The following is a 17079-nucleotide window of genomic DNA, read 5'->3' as shown; positions in this document are numbered from 1 at the left end:
TAAGCCAAGAGCAATGTTGCTCAGATCAGAGGTGTGAGCAAAGTCGTGCTGTGAGCAATTCTAGGTCAAGCTGGATTCCAAAGCATTTCTACTGGTGAGGAGAGATGGACCTTCATCACATAAGCTTTAAGCAAAGGTGCAGGTTAAGCCCGAGGGCTGCGGGAAGCGGCTGAGGGTTTAGCTAAAGCGACCTTGCTACGCAAGAATGCATCCGAGAGGACTCGGGGAGCAGAAAACAAATCGCTACACATGTATAAACCAGGAAAATTCACCCAAAACACATTGCACGGCAGCTGGTGAATTCCTCTTCAGGGGTGCGAGCATAAAGTTTCTACCCTTGAGAAATTCTTCAAGCATTTACTGAATTTAACAAGTCTGCTGTCTTCAGCTTCAGGGAGGTGGAAGAGAAGCCAGACCTGCCACCTTCTGCCAAAGCCCTTCAGATCCCAGGAGGATCTGATTTTTTTTTTTTAATTTTTTTTTTTTTTTTTTTTTTTTTTTGGTAGGGAGGACCCCAACCATGACCCATTTCTACTGCAAGCACAGAAGCGATTAACCGCCTCACACATCTAATCAGGTTGATAATGCTATGAGCAGACTGGTTAAACTGGGAGATGCTTTTTGGACTGACGCTGAACAAAGTGTCCTGGAACTGCTGAGCTCCTCCATCCGTTTCTGACAAATCACCAAGCTGTAAGGCCTCCAGAAGGCATGAGGGTCCATCCCTCTGCCTTAGGCATCTCCGGTCACAAACTCCTACTCTCCCCATCAGCAAAATGCACTTAACGCTGCTCTTCTTTCTCAACCAGAGCAGGAATCAGGAGGCGGAGTTAACAAGCCATGCCTATAGAAAAACCACTTTGAAGAATGAACAAGAACATGGAAACAACACTGAGATTTATTTCGTTTCCTAACATAAATCGTGCTGTCAACTGCAGAGTCTAAGTTACATTCAGGAATAAAACCCTGGCACTGGGACAACAATGAACTAAGTTGTTTTCTTTCAAGCAAGATCCATCTGCAAATCATTTCACCTCCCACCATTGTGCAGAAGCAGAGTATCAGCTAGCTCAGCATGCAGAGCTGCAGTTTGGGGGGAGTGGGACTGGCGGGGATGTGGGAAGGGGGCACTGGAAGCCCTGACCAGCAGAAACCTGATTCCAGCCCGTCTCCCAGCTGCAGAGCAGGCACGGGAAGAGATCCGCCTTTGGGAGAACGGTATTTACAAATCAGGGAGAGCAAAGCCCGAGAAATGAGAAGAACGTTTCTGAGGCTTCACATTCACATGGAACGAGGATTTATTTCAACTGACCAGCCAGAGCTGAACTCTCCCCTCTCCAAGACAGAATGTGAACAGAAGGCGTGTGGGACAAAGCAGAGAGCGGTGCTCTCACGGCCCAGGCGAGCAGATCACAGTGGTCATCATTCCGGTACCTTGATCATGAAGCAAAGATCACCTGTGAAGCTCCCAGCCCAGAACTGGGAGGTTTCCCTCACCAGCAAGGCTACCAGCATGGTTCTACATAATGCATCTGCCAGTAACACAAAGCACAAAGGCAAACACCCCAGGGAAGAGCACAGCTTTCTGAAGGACGCTAACCAAACATAACCGTCTAGCTGACAAAGTTTTACAAGTCTCTTTCCTCTAATAAAATGACATCCCATCTTCTTCCAACCCGGGATGACATTCAGCCTATTTTCCAAAATATCTTTCTGGGGCTGCAGGAGCCTAGCATGCCGTTACTGCTTGCCAAAACCAAGCAAAGGTGAAGGAGGTGTTACGAGGCACCGAGGCTACTGAAGCAATCTGTCTGGCTCGGCAGCAGAGACCTCCACACCTGCTATTTGTCAGCACTGCATATTCCTAACTCCAGCTCCAGTCAATGGGATGGTCAGCATTGCTGGATATTATGCCGACCAACTGTGCTTCAGTTTTTTCCATCCCTACGTGTGCTATCGCAAGGAACAGGACAATTCTTCTGAGGAGCGACTGGGTTGTTCAGCCTGGAGAGGAGGATGCTGATGGGAGAGACCGTATCCATCTGAAAGGAGGCTGTAGATTGGGGGGGGGGGGGGCAGGTCTCTTCTCCCAGATAACAAGCCAATGAACAAGAGGAAACAGCCTCAAGTTGCACCAGGGGAGGTTTAAGATGGGACATTAGGAAAAATTTCTTCACTGGAACAGGCTTCCCAGGGAGGTGGGGGAAATCACCATCCCTGGAAGTGTTTAAAAAAAAAAAAAAATGTGGTGCTTAGCAACATGGTTTAGTGGTGGACTTGGCAGTCCTGGGTTGGACTTCGTGATCTTAAAGGTCTTTTCCACCCTAAATGATTCTATGATTACCAAGCACCCTTTTATTTAAGCAGATGGCTCCAGCTGCTAAAGTTAATGCTTTTCTTGGAAACACCACAACTGAAAAGCAGGAAAAATCTACTTTGTCTTACTACAGGTAATTTATCCAGCCCTCCTGCCTCTGATGCAGGGGATGGGAATCTCGGAGATGAGTTTGAGGGAGACATGCTGCAGTGATGGAAGCACACACACCTCTAACTGACAGCCAGGGCAAAACATGAGGCTGCCTGGTAGCAATTACAAATTCACTACTCATCTCCCCGGGAAGCCTGAAAACAGAATTTCACTTGGGTTATTTCTTTTATCTTCTTTTGTGTTGCTATGTGGCTTTACGCTATTCCAACCTAAGGACCACTTTGATTGATCACGTTCTTGCTAATGAAAGAAATGAAACGTGGCCAGGCAGTTCCAGAGAGAGTTTTCCGAAGGAGCAATTGCACAGGCCAAAAGGAGCAGGCAGGAAAACCACAACTCCTGCCTGGAGAATTCAGTTCTCCCCCTAACCAGCTGATGCTTTCCCACTCCACAGGTCACAGTGTAGGAAAGAAACGAGACTGAATTTCACTTAAACTATTTTGCATCTGCTTTAGGGTGTTATTTCTAGGGAACAGTGTAGGAAGAACCATGTCTGTGACGAAGGCTGGTGACAAAATGCAAGCTGAAGCAACGACAACAACAAAGACCAGAGCTCCTGGTTTTCAAGAAACGGGAAACACAGCCTAAACCGATCAGCTTGTAGCTCCTGGAAGACACAACATTCCCCCTATGGATCACTGTTTTCTTCCCTCACTTTAAAGCAATCTACAATTATAGGAAGAAAAAGCAGCACTGATACCATGCTCCAAACTGCATCCCTCTACAAGCCCCACCTCGGATGCAGAAGCAGCATTGGGAAGAGCAGCGCGGAGGCACTACTGACATTTTTAGCTCAGCGCGGGTTTAATGGACAGAAAAAGTCATGCAGCTGGAGATGGCTGGCTGCTCTTCCAGCCTGCGACACTGAGGAATAGCCAGTGCCAAAGGAGCTGAACTGGGGTTAACATTGGGAGATTTACTGGGAAGTCTGCTCCTTTGGGGGTGACCTGGCAGCTGGAGACCCATGAACCACGGACCGTGAGCCTCCGTGAGAGCCAGAGTGGCTGGTGAGTGTGGGTAAACGTGTCAGGAGAGGTGTGAGACCAGGAATCGCATGCAGTAGTGGGAAGGAACAACCTGGGCAACGAAGCACAACAAAAGCCTGTTTTCTTCCAAGATTACTCAGTCGGAGCTTTCAGCACCTACCAAATCTGACCCTACAGCTGGCTTTCCGCAGAGGGATGGGGTAAGCAGTTAAGATTTTCTTGCAGCTGATGGGTTTACTGGAAGAGTGTGATCAGATTGTTCCCATCCATCCCCTGCACACGACACAGAACCTATCACTGGTGGAGGAAATGGCTATCCTAGAGCTGGAAGGAAAAAAAGAAAAGATTTCTTGGGCCGACTGTCCACACGTCCTACGATAGGACCTATCAAAGACGACAACTGATGCTGCAGCAGGTCTTCAGCCAGAACGGTGAGGATCAAACAGCTCCCCTGTCTGCACAAGGAAATGCTTGACATTTCAAATATTTACACAGAAGGAAAATGTGATCTGAAGGCATGAAGCAGTTGGAGGTTTTTCTACCTCAAGGTCTCCAGTGTCATTTGACAATTTGCATTTTTGAACAAGGCCCCAAGTGTTCAAAGAAACATGCTTGTGTCTCATACAAAGCTCTGCTCTTACTTGTAGACGTTGGTGTTGTATTTCCTCTCGCTTGGAAATCCAAACATGCCACAGACAACTCGGGAATTTTTCATGGTCCAGTGCTTGTCGCAGATCTGCTTCCAGGTCCCTTCGTCTTTCACCTCCACGTAACCCTCTGTGACAGGCACCCGCTTGCGGTAGGTGGCGAGGATGGCACGGACCCTTATATCTTCCACCTGGATGTTCATGTTCTGGAAGCATAAAAGAAACACAAATGATGCTGGCTTGCAAGGAATCTGGTTGTGTAGCTTCGAGGTGGGGAATAAAAATCAGTTCTGTTCAGGGTTATGGCTGGACTAGAGGGAGGCAGAAAGGAAGAGCTGTTTAGGAAAAGAGACACCAGGGAAGCAAACCTTTCTACCTTGTGCAAATCCATCCTCCATCCTGCGAAAGAGGATGCTTTTTCTCATTAAAAAAAAAAAAAAAAAAAAAGGCATTATTTTACAAACGGCTACGTAACAAATCTCCTCTGTTATTTAAATTCATCGAAGCGGATTGTTTCAGCAGCACAGTGACCTTAATTTAGTCCCAGCTACCGTGGAAGTGAACCAAGCTTGGCTCTGCTGGGGCCACCTGAATGCTGGCAGGGTGCAGGGAAGCGGGAGCCCTGGCAGGGAAGGACGTTGGGGCTCTCATCGAGGCACTGGGCATCCCTTCCCCACCTGGCCTGGGCAAACGCTGTGAAAGCTGGGAACCCGATGTGCTGACACTGGCATTCCACCGCTTCCCCACGCCAGGTTCCTCCTCCAGCTGAAGCGTTACTTGGGACAGCAAATGAGTCATGAAAGTTGAATGGATTTCACATTTGAAGCCTACGTGAGGGCACTGCATGAACCAGCCACGCAGGGACCCAAGGCCAAAAGCAAAAGCCGACTGGAAAATATCCGCTGTGGCAAGCGATTACAAAAGAGCTACTGAAAATTTTATAACTCGCTTCCAGGAGACCTTTGCTTGTCAAAAATGTATAAAACCCACGTGGTTCTGCTAACAGTTACATCAGAACTGAGGAATCCTCCCCTCCCCTCGCTCAAATTCAACCGCTTGGAAAAGAAAAATGCCCAGAGCTTTAAAGAGACACGGGCCTCCCGTTACCGACCAGCAGCAGGGAGAGGTAGTGAGGTCAGGGAGATCACAGCAGGACGTGCAAAGTCCTGCAAACTACACGTGGCACATCCATTCTCCAGATCCTTCACCAACACTGATATGACAAACAGATCCCAAGCAAATGGAAACCAACTGCAGCAAAAGAGCCTGCTGCGGGGCAGAGAAAGGGGCCGGCAGCTCCTCCACAGCTCTGCCCACACCACCTTGGGCAAGTCCCTTAAGGCTTTCCCTCCCCCCTTTTTTTTTTTGTTTTTTTAAATTGTCTACATTTACTCCTAGTTTTACAACAAACCAGATCACCCATTCCTCCTTTCAGCTTCAGCTGCAAGAATTCAGTCCTCCAGCAACTCAGTTGGAGCATCCATGAGATACCCCCGACCGGTAACCGTGGAAAACGGGATGTTGGGATTCACCCAGTAGGATAGTGCTATAGGTTTTGCAAGCTCTTGTAGCCCTCGGGAAGAAAAAGTAATCACAGCCACATCCAAGTTTGTTACGTCTGAGACACTTTAAGGGTCCGCTGCAAAAGCGGACTTGTACACCTCCTGTGCAATCTGGGAAGTCCATTTGCAACACAAAGAGTTTCTCCTGAATTTGGTTGGCAGTTTCTCCTAAAATATCGCAGACTGTGTGCTGTCAGGAAAGTATCAGAGCCTCTGTGCACGGAAGGCCTCCCCAAGCTGGTTTCCAAAGCCTGCAACTCACTTTTCCCCTGGTGCAATTTATGAAACGTTTCCAGCTCTTCACTCGATGGAGAAAGCATGTTTACCTGGAGCTACGGGCCAGTGCTGCCTGAGAGAGCACCTCCTTTCTCTGCTCCCCTCTACCTTCTTCACCAGGAAACAAGCCTTAAATCCATTTGGAAATAGCTTTGACTTCTGAAGATCTAAAAATGTTTTTAATAAAAGCCTATTAAAGGGATTAACCCCAAAGGACAGCCAGCCAGCCAAAGCTTAAAATTGCACTGGAAGAGCACATGAAAAGGTAGTAACTAAAGGAGGAAATTTGCATTGACAGCTGAGAAAGCGGGTGAGACAGCCTAAATGAGTTTTTCTGTCTGTGACTGCCGGATATAGCCACCCTATGTAAAGCCATAAGTATGTTTGCTACATGTAGTTACGTCAGTATCAGCCCTGCTGCATATTAAAGGAACTGAAACGGAACATTTTCTCTGACTAGACCCGACATCAGCAACCTGCTAAAATCCACCCGTGCTTTCTTGACAGCCGTTTCCATTTTGCTTGGATCGAAGATGGACGGGAGGCTGCGGCTGGTCCTCGGGATGACGGAGAGGAGGAGCGTTCAGAACAAAGTGCGATTTCACATTCAGGAGCGACGTTTGGGATGCCTGTGTGCTGCGAGGAAGCTGCATGACAGCAGTCACTAGCCCCATTTGAATCGTGCAGAGCGCCGTTCCAGATGTTAGACATCTGCTTGATGCTTCCACCGCAAAGCGGCAGAATCGTCATTCCCGCACTGCGCCTATTAGTCGTCATTAATACATCGCTCTTCTCACTACTGCGTCATCAGAGGTCTTCACCGAGATGGAAGGTGGCGACACATCTGAAAAGCCTCCGAGGTAAAGAGAGGGCTCAAAGGATGGGAGAAAGCAGCGATTCTCAGCGTCCTTTGCAGACTGAGGCGCGGAGAGAGAGCAAACTGCTTCTCCCAAGACCACGACGGCAGGAAATCACACCCGGTATCCTGAGGTCCCAACCCTAACCCCCACATGAAGATCCCTCCTGCAGCAGGGAACGTCAACCAAACCTCTAGCTCTAAAGCACCCAACATTCTGATCGAGCACGTTTTTTCCTCTTCCCACTCCACCAACCTCGCAGGAGCGGTGTTGCACAAAAACAAAGACATCCACCCTGTCTCTGACAGCTGCCAATAACAGATGCTGAGGAAAGAGCATCTGAACAGGGCAACAGGCAGCAATTCTTCCCTGCTGTATTCCTGCAGCTTCCGAGCATCTGGATCTCTCAGATTTTCCAAGCCAGAGGGTGTATTTTAATGTTCAAAAACTCTGGATGGATTTGTGAATCCCTTGCTGGGATTTATTGTCATCAGAGCAACAGGCAAAGAAAGAAACCAGCCCACTGAGTCAGGAAAAGAGAGAAGTCACATAGTTGGGGGAAAAAACCAAAGGAAACCTTGAGAATGCTGTTAGGTACCTTATGATTTGCCTGTTATTTTTGCAATTAGTCCAGCAGCTTAGCAAATAAAAATGGGTTGCTACATATCTGTTTCCAGAAGAGCTCTGACCACCCCACAAGTGGCAGTGCTGGAGTCCCAGTACAGGATCTCGGGGTGCCCTGACCTAGTGCGGTACCTGTGACCCCACCTAGGACTCGACATTTCCCACTTCCAGGCTGTGTGCTTGAGCATGTCTTTTCCACTAACTGTTTGGCCTGGGTTGCTCTCGCTGGTCATTTTACAGAAATGAAAAATAAGGTGCAAATTGAATCGTTTGCTCTTGGACTTGAAAAAATATTGACGGAGCCAGCAGGACCCCTCAGGCACTGCAGGCTCTGGTACAAAGGTCCCACAACACATCTCTCTTCCCCCAGAGATGCTGACATAGACACAAAAAGAAAGCCTGTTCTGACTTGGGACTCTGTGTAGTGAATCTAACTCTTTTGTCATGTGTTGGGTTTTTTTTTTTTTTTGCCTGCATTTGCCAAGGAAGGGGAAAAAAGGAAACAAAAAAAAAAGTGAGCAAACTAGCAAGAAAGAAGCCATCATTTCATTCCCTCGAGGGTATTTCAATCTTCAGATAGCTATAGCAGACCAGCATGCAATGACATTTTCATGATCTGTCTGAGAGCAAAACCAACCCACATCCATCCCCCTTTCTGCTCACAGTGAGCAGGCTTAGAGCAGAGAATTATTGACACAGCAGCTCGAGGGTTTCCACCGAGTCTAAACAAACAGCAAAACATCTGAGAAGAATTCAACATGCTGTAGACCTCAGCTTTATATCGGAAGATTAAAGAACAAAATAAGTATGTTGTAGCTTTCTCCTTGAGAGAAACCTACAATATACTTACTTTGTTCTTTAATCTTCCAATAACTCCGCAGATCTGAACGGTTTTCCTTCACCGCAGAGCTTTTGTTATGCTGGGAGTATTCAATAATGCAAACACAGGCATATTTTATCTTCCAACACCAACGTGTAGAGCAGCTGGGCTAATGGTGAAAACAGACTCCACATAAAAATCAGAAGCAAACAATCCTTAATAGCTAGAGCAGACTTTTTTAACTCACCCTCTCCATACTTTATGTACACGTGGAGACAAACGCCTACAACGAGCTGTCACATCAACACGGAAACCTCATCTCTGAAAGCCTGACTTATGCTCACATTATAGCCGTACAATAAAGCTACAAGGTAGCTCAGTAAATCCTCTGAAGGATGTCCGAGGATCACCAAACAGGTATCTGTAACCGAGAACCTGCACACGCATCTGCCAAGCTCCCACCTCAGGTATCAACCATAAAGTAAAGCCTTCAACAATATTGCAGGAGCCAAGCAGTCATTCACCAAAGTGCAGCATCACCTCTAGGAAATCAAACTGGGTTGATTGCACCCCAAATTATAGGTAGGGAAAGAGAGGCCCCAAGCCCCAAAGCCGACGGGATGTGGTTTGCTCAGTCTGAGGTTGAGGAACACATAGCAGGAGAGTGGGAAGAGCGTGCACAACCCCACAGCTCAGCTCCCTTGCTAGGAGAGAAAAAAGTGCTGCTGGGAATTTTTACCCACAGAGCAAGAGAAGAGAGCAAGCCCCAAACCAGAGAGTTAATTCTCATGGCTCACGGCATGACAGTCCCCCCCTCTTCTCAGCGAGCCTTGCGCAATTTCCACATGTTTAGGCCAACAGCTGTGGAGATGTGTTTGCCAGCCTTTTCCCTTCCCCTCCACCCCAAACTCCAAATCTTTAGAACTCGGCTACTACATGATTCAGACCTGGCCCTCCAACCTCTCCCGTGCTTATGAAACACTCCCACCCACATACTTGAGGCTGAGTCAGCTCTTGCCTTTGCTTTCTGCTCTCCAGCAGGCTGCTCGTTCACCGGACGGCACGTCCCACATCGCTGACCCCGTGCACAGAGTTTGTGGGTCTGCTCCATCGCTACTGGTCTCATTTATCAAGCTGCAGCTTTGTTTTCATCAAAAGGCATCCGTTGCGGCACAGAGGAGATGCGTTAAAGAAATAAGCACACAACCAACAAGAAATCCTAAGGCATTTTTCTCCTGCTTAAGCCTCCTTAGCTTCAAAAGGTGTGAAGAAACAAAGCAAGATAAGGCTGGGTACAGGGGGTAGGGGGAGGAAGCGTAGTACATCTCTTCCTAGATTCAATGCTCTGGCTTCCACATCAACCTGCTTTGCACTGGAACCACCCGACTGTACATAGCAGTAGAAAAATCGGCTGAAAGCTGAAATAACTCTGTGGTCTGAGGCCGAAGAGGTCCTGCTCAGTACTGCCTCAGATCTCCTGCGTGATTTCAGCCACACAAACTCACTTCCCCATCTCCTCACTGTTACCTCTGGCCTCTCGCTCGGTCCTTCTGGAAAGGGAAGACGATGCTAAGCCCACCTCACCTGCTTGAATGGCAAAGCCTCTGCAGCAAGGGCCTCTCACCTGTATGTGCCCAAAGCAAAGATGTGATTTCACTTGGGACTTCCAACATCACTACAATACAAATTAGTACAAAAACAAGGAAAAAAAGAAAGGGTCAGACTGTTCTGGGTTGGGCTATCTTCCCCTCCACCTCACTCCTTTCCTTGCCATGAGCTACATCCAAGACCTGCGCTGCTACTCCTCTCCAGTCCTGGACACAAAAGCCGACAGCAAGCGAGCGTGCTGTGCTCCGTTACGAAACGGATGAACCTTGGCTTCAGAAAGCCAGGGCCTGCCCGGAGACAGCAAAAAGAAAGGGGTTTGTTTCTGATTTTTCACAAAAGGATTCCTGGCTTGGAAAGTTTTCACATGAGCCTCAGCCGCTTTTGTTTCCACTCTCTGAACCAAATGCTTCCCCCATGGCTTCGGATCTGATTGCAAAAACTGACACAACTTTCATAATATTTTCTTTCACCTTTTGCCATGTGTTTTGTGTTGGCAGAACAATTATGTCCAGGACATCACCCTTGTGTCCTCCACTGCCCAAGCTCAGCAATACCCTTTTCTTCTTGCCACAGCCCTGAGGATCCACAAGTAATCAATACAGCGAGGAGATCCCGTTCCTCGAAACCCGACTGCTACTTTGCAGACTGCAGACGCTAACCCGGCTCTTAACCACCTGCTCCTGGCCAAAAGCAAGCCACAGCAACTGGGATTCCAGAGGGGGTCTTCAGAAGAGCATCTCAACCCTCACTTTAAACACGGGCTCAGCGATGACATTAAGAAACCAGCTAGAGAAATGCACGGAGTCTGAATAAGAAATGCACGGAGTCTGAAAAGCTATGGTTGCATCTCCCCTACAGCCAGAGAAATGATTTAAATACAGGCAGAAAGGGAACCAGAATGAGATTTTTCCCTTCTGTGTATTTTACTTTATTATTTTTTTTAAAAAAAACATCACCACGGGTGATGCTAAGTATTGCAGAGCTTGAGCGAGGGGGCATCCAGAGCTGCCTCTCTGATCAGCAGGTGACGGTACAGGCAGACAGCTTAGGCAAAGGTGCAATTCTTACCACAAACCCTCGATTTAACAACTGCAAGGAACACATGTGCTACCACCTCTGTCTAAGCCCATAGGCATCACTCTCCTGCTTTAAGAGTTCCCCATGATCCATTTGAACTGCTCTTTCCTTCCTTATGCCTGACCCATCCCACCGCCCCTTAGCTGCTGAAATCTATTCAAACCATCATTTTTCACTTACAACGGAGCTCCACGATTTCTTGGCTTCCCAAACACCAGGCTGCAAACTCAGACAAGAAACGAATTGAATTTCCCCCCCCAATTAAGAACATAACATGAGATCTTTCCACATAGACTTGTCTCACCCCAGAGGCATCTTCTCTCCTATATTTAAACACTTCACTCACTCCCAGTGAAGTCTCAGCTACCAAGTCTTTTGCCCCGAAGATGACTTTTTAAAAGCTATCTCTTCACATACATAGGAATGGGTGGAATCTGTTTTGATTTAAACATCTGGAGCTGTGCTTCTGAGTCACTAACAAGTTCCCAGTGCTAAATAAACACAGTGAAATAGATGCTGCAAGACAAAGACGGGTTGCCTACGGGGGGACAGCAGTCCCCTGGGAATGTTACACTGTATTGGACTGCGAGCACTTTTTGTTCTGGGTTTGTGCAGTACAAAAGGGTAAGGGATGAGAGTGCAATTCAGGATTAGGGTCCAGGAGCAAATACAGTGCAGATTATAAATGACAAAAGCCTTTGCTAAGCTGTGAAACGCTTCAGCAGCAGCCTCATGACTGCCAATGCAAAGCAGGCTAATGAAAAGCACTAGAGAAAAGAAACGCTGGTGATAGAAGCGAGCGAGGGAAGGCAGGAGCACTGAACCCTGGAGATACTTTGGCATGGCTGGGAGGCTCAGCTTAGGGATAGGATGCTGCTCTGTTCTGCATGCATCACGGTCTGAGGGTTTCCTCGACGAACAAAGCTTTTACATTCTCTGTTTCCTTTCCACTGAGCTATTTTAAAGACAATCTGGATCAGACGCTGCAAGCTAGCCAAATTTATTACCTGACCTCTGCACTGCAAAACAGAACGAGATCGTACTCTGTTCTCAGGCATCGTTAAATATTTGGTGTAACAAGAGAAATGGTGTCGCATCCAGCACAACAGCTGTCAGCTCTGGTTACAGTCGGTGCAAGGAGACTAACAGGTTAACTGCTCCCCGAAAAACTGCACCAAACCCAAACCAGCCCTGGTGCTCTCCCAGCACCACCAGCTCCATAGCTCGTAGCTCCCACTCGATGACAAGTGCCAACTCTGCCCAGCAAACTTAGCATCCTGACATGCCACAAGCCATCACAAAAAAAACCAACAAACAACAAACCATTGAGGCAAGCAATTAGAAGCCATCACACAGACTTTAAAGTCATAGCACTAAAGAAACACAGTCACATACCCCAACGGCAGCTTAATTAATATATTTGTCTGGAGTTAGCTCCAGACAAGATGCTGAAGACCCCTTCTAGACACACAGAGCATCAGCATTGGCATTACATACAGGTTTATGTTTAGAAAAGTAAATATTTCCACGAACGGGAAAGAAATTAAACCACTGTTGTCACAACAAACAGGCAAATAAACGTTTTATTGGCAAACATTCTTGAGAACTGGACAGTCGAGACATAGAGCTCAAGTCAGAGATGGTGGTGACCTAAGCTGCAACTCCCCACAGCTTGGAGAGAGTCTCCACTGGTTTGCATGGCAAAATGCTAGGTAAGAGGAAGATTTGTCTGTGTACCAAGCCACAGACAATGCCCCTGTCCTCCTCCTCCTGCTCCCCTCCTTACACCTTCCAGTCACAAGCAGCTCAGCACACAGGAACACTTTATACAGCCTCATCCACCGAGACCAATTTAACTGAGAGCTCCGAGCAGGACCCCGCAGCCCCCTGTCCCACTGGTTAAGAAAAACGGACAATATAGTTCAACCCACTTTTAACCTGGCAGAACCAGAGCTTTTGAGCCACTGGGCTTTGAAGTGAGATTTTTTTTTTTTTTTTTAAATTTATATATTTCACATACACCCTGAAGGGAAAAAAGGACAGAAATAGCAGCACAGCCTGGTATGTTTAGCTAGACCTTGTCTGCCCACCGTCTGGCCGAAGTTATGGTCTGGTCTCAGGTACCAGATCTATTTGTGAATTTGTAACGGCTGCAGCAATTTGATATATTTAGAATATGTCCTATTTGGAGCCTGTGTATGTGCACAGAGAGGAAGAGGGTGGACAACAAATATTTTATTAAGGATGTTTAGGGGGATAGTTTTAAAAAAACCCCAACATATCGTGCATTTATTTAAGAAAAATATTAAGGGTAGGAGTTAGTTGCTGTGGTCTTAAAATTGCTGGTCAACCCAGTAAGGCAGTCGCAGGTTGGCCTGCGCTGTGTTTGGACAACACACCGTGGCTGCGGGAACTGCTTGAAAAAGCAGGGATGGCATTCCCTGCTCATGGTTTCATGAACATATATTAAATCATTTTGATTTCAGAGCTTCTGGCATCCTGCAAAGACTTAGGAAAACATTTGAGACCGTGCATACATTTAAACGGCGGGCTTTGGCATCGCGCAAAGGAACCTTAAGGCAGGTCCACACTACCCACCTGACCACTTCCAGACACTTGTGAACTGCAAGACAAGAAACAACCAACAGTCGCACCGCACCTTGTGCACTGACTTCATCCTTTCGTCCTGCTCTTTATACCTTTCATGTCAGGAGGAGGAGGAGCGCGGGTCGGTCCCCTAGATGCACAGATTCTGCTCTCAGCTCTTTTCCTTCATTTAGCTGTGCTGTCAAGCACAAGGCCCCACGTGCTCAGAGATCTTTGGCTAAAGCAGCAGATTCCACTTGTTATATTTTACGAAGCTTGGATTATTGCAGTTCAGTGGATGTATTTATAGCACTTACTGTCTGTCCCTCCCAAACTGCATCACAATCGGCAACCAGTTTTTGCGTTCTCAGACACGCTTTGAGCACTTAAAACCAACATGACTAAACTTTTCCTCTCCCTGGAGCTCCCAAGACACCACTCACAAAGTGCCCACCACATTGTAAAGCCTCCAAGAGTTACCATTATGGATAAAGTGGGTAAGACTTTGGTTAGACCCAAGTTGTACAGCAAGCCACTAATGTGAATTAGAGTACGCCAAACACAGCTTTTACTCCAGGCTGTGACTAAAAGAGAAGGAATGCAAGCAAAAAATCAAACTCTGAGTTAAACAATGGTGTTATTTTAGCAGCACCTTTGGCTCCATCATACTGGATGCGCAGATGCCTCTGTGGAGGACTGAAGCAAGGAGGTTCAGCACCAACATCCAGTTCCCATCCCAACGCGGCTGTGGCAGCCTCCACATTCACATGCAGTTACTGGGTTAAGCCACGCTCAGCCACACACTTGCAGCACTTCCAAGCCCAGCTACTGCTTTTCTTTTTTTTTTTAAAAAAAACACCCTTTTGGGGTAAACAGCTTACTCCCACAGAACTGGCATCTTTAGGGAGAGAGAGAGGATGCGATATCAGCAGGATACGTACCCACTTTCCCCCTCCTAACACCCCCAGAGGCAAAGGGGTAATAGCAAAGTCAAACCACGAGCCCTTCTCTCTCCATTAATGACAAACCGTCTGCGTATGTAGCATACACATACTTTAAAGTGGAGGGGGAAAAGCCCCTCTGGAAAATGCACTTGATGTCATCACGCTCAGGGCAGCACTGAACAGACGCTGCCCTCCCAGCTTTGGGAAGGTGAGCAACCTTCAGTGTTTACGCAGCCACTGAGCTAAAGGGCCATCAGGCTAATTGTGACCCGCCAGCAGCCCACGAAAGGGCTGTCCTGCTACACACGTTCATCACTCTCCAAGAAATAATCCTTTGAACAAGTCCCAAGGCTAAAAAGCTGCAGTGGCTGCAGCAAATAGCAAGCAAAACCGATGGGAGTTTCTCTGCCCTTCAGCAAGAGACTGATGGATTTCAGACCTGCCCCAACCTTGGTGCTGTTAGAAGAGTTAACCTCTTCCTGCCTGCCTCCTCCTTCTTACCACAGATCTTCCATCATCACCCACCCCAGACGGAGATGCTTCACTGTGGCCGGTGACCAGCAACTTCTGTACAGAAGCAAGGGTCAGGCACTGCCCATTCCCAGCAGGGCAGGGAATGGAAAGGCTCAGGGATGGGAAGAGATGTGACGTAACCCTCAAAATATGAACTGCGATAGGAAAAGATCTGTCTAAGCGCATTCATGCATAAGTGGTTTATGGTGATGGAAAATTTCACCCTATACTGCTTATCTGCAGCATTTCCAAGATGGGAAATGGATGTATGTACATTGTCCAATAAAAATAAACTCTACCCCGAGGGGTATCACGTTGCTTTTAAAAGAGTGTGAACTCTTTGCCTGTCAGATTTTAGGAAGCAAGGCCAGATTTGAGCGAATGTCAATTTGCACAGCCCCTCTGAGCTGCAGCCCTGTCAAAATGAAGTCAGATGTTGTCTTATGCCTACTGGCTTTCCGCGTTAAATCTTAGCAGCCCTTGGCAGCCTCAGAGAACTTCGCACTAAAGGGTCTAAGACACTTTCTAAATGATGAATTTAAGATGGTCCAGCTGCCCCTGGCAGTGGGAACACACAGAGCTCCCTATTACAGGCAAAGGAAATCCAAAGGTGATGGCACGAGTTGGGCGATGGGTTAACCAGGCTGCACAACGCACGGATTTGCCCTGGACGCTTGCAACTTGCAATGGGGAAGCAGAACAAAAGCTGCTCCTACCCCACTGCAACTTGCACCCTGACGCATGAACGTACACTGAAGTCAGCGCTCGCTCCTCTTAATCTGCTGGCTGTAAAAACCATCATTTTGCGACAGTTGGATTCATTTGGGAATCGTTACAGCTGTTGCAAACTGGTGTGGGAAAGCAACGCTGGAAGGTGTAATTGAATACATAAGCTCTGCGCATCATCTTAATCCAGGGCTATTTTAAGTAAAGCCTGGTTTTAAACCAAACTGAAATATCTTCCATTGGCATTCTCAGTGGGATTGTGCTGGTTTAGCTCTGTCAGTGCAATGCTGAAGCCAGTGGGACTGGTGGAGAGACCTGACCACAGCATTGCTGCTAAGTAAAAAATTCCAGGCCCCTCAACCACTGATCTCATTCCAAAGAAAAAACATCACTTGGGCAAGCTTTGGGCTACAGACGGCAGAAGTCAGCAGCTTACAAAACGATGATGTTTCCTCCGATGAATGTGAGGCATGATATGCAGAATTCCCAGGCATGTTAGGAAGGGCAAAGACTTTCAACTTGCACTCACACAAGCCTTTTGACCTCCCTGTTTTGGAGTTTATGACCCTATGAGTAACCCTGCTCACCATCTTTGACTCAAACTATGTCACGCCAGCTGCTAATGAGATAAAGCAAAGATTAAGAAGAAGAGAAAAGCTGAGAGAGGGGAAAAGAGCTTAAAAATTTGACAAGTAGCTGTGACTGAAAAGTACTTTCACAATGGCATCTTAAAAATTTATAGCACATCACCTTTAGCCTTGATCCTGCTGCAACAAAACCAGCAGAAAAAGAACCATTCAGCTGCCAGCGATCTTATAGGGATATAGGAAAAATCAACTTGGTTTTGCTGAGTTGAAGCAACGCTATGGTACTAAGTTGTTCATAAAATTCAGGCAGCAATAGGGAGGGGAGAAGCACACACACAGAAGGATGCAGAGAGCCAGGGCGACAGCAGTCACTGCCCAGAAAACACAACACTATTTTCTACTGTCAGGACAAAGTCACAGGGACAGCCAGGCTGACAGCTCGCGGTTTAGTGAGGGTACTTAAAAATAAAGCTATTCTTCTATGTTACTTTTTTCTCCCCACCAGTTCAGTGACTTTAGTCTCCAGTGCCCCTTAGCAATTGCTGTGAATGCTGTTCCTTGTCACACCAGTGGATGCCCTCGCTGCCGAGAGTTACCAGGACGTGGGGAACAGGACTTCCCTTACACCTATTTCTCCTGAGTGATCCCGTTGATGTGCCCAGGCTTCTGCTGCACGAACCACTTCAATCTCATGATTCACTTCCCTTATCACATGTGAAGCTTAAGCACCCACACAGCACCAGCACGAGCTAACCCTCAATTACCCAATGTGTTCAAT

General features: G+C 47.3%; 1 protein-coding gene across 8 annotated transcripts in view; it reads right to left on the bottom strand.

The window, feature by feature from the left end:
- The window catches only part of LOXL2 (lysyl oxidase like 2), a 61404-nt gene that overhangs the window by 21931 nt on the left and 22394 nt on the right, over positions 1–17079 (bottom strand). For all 8 annotated transcript variants that reach the window (XR_005831462.1, XR_005831461.1, XM_040618254.1 and 5 more), the window contains one exon: positions 4116–4327. Coding sequence is in view for 6 of the 8 variants with exons in the window: in XM_040618254.1 (XP_040474188.1) it covers positions 4116–4327 (212 nt within the window). In the remaining 2 variants the exon portion in view is untranslated. The remainder of the gene's footprint in view (positions 1–4115; positions 4328–17079) is intronic.

Source organism: Falco naumanni, chromosome 19 (genome assembly GCF_017639655.2).
Source record: "Falco naumanni isolate bFalNau1 chromosome 19, bFalNau1.pat, whole genome shotgun sequence".
Classification (NCBI taxonomy): Eukaryota; Metazoa; Chordata; class Aves; order Falconiformes; family Falconidae; genus Falco; species Falco naumanni.
This window is presented reverse-complemented; position numbering and strand designations above follow the sequence as displayed.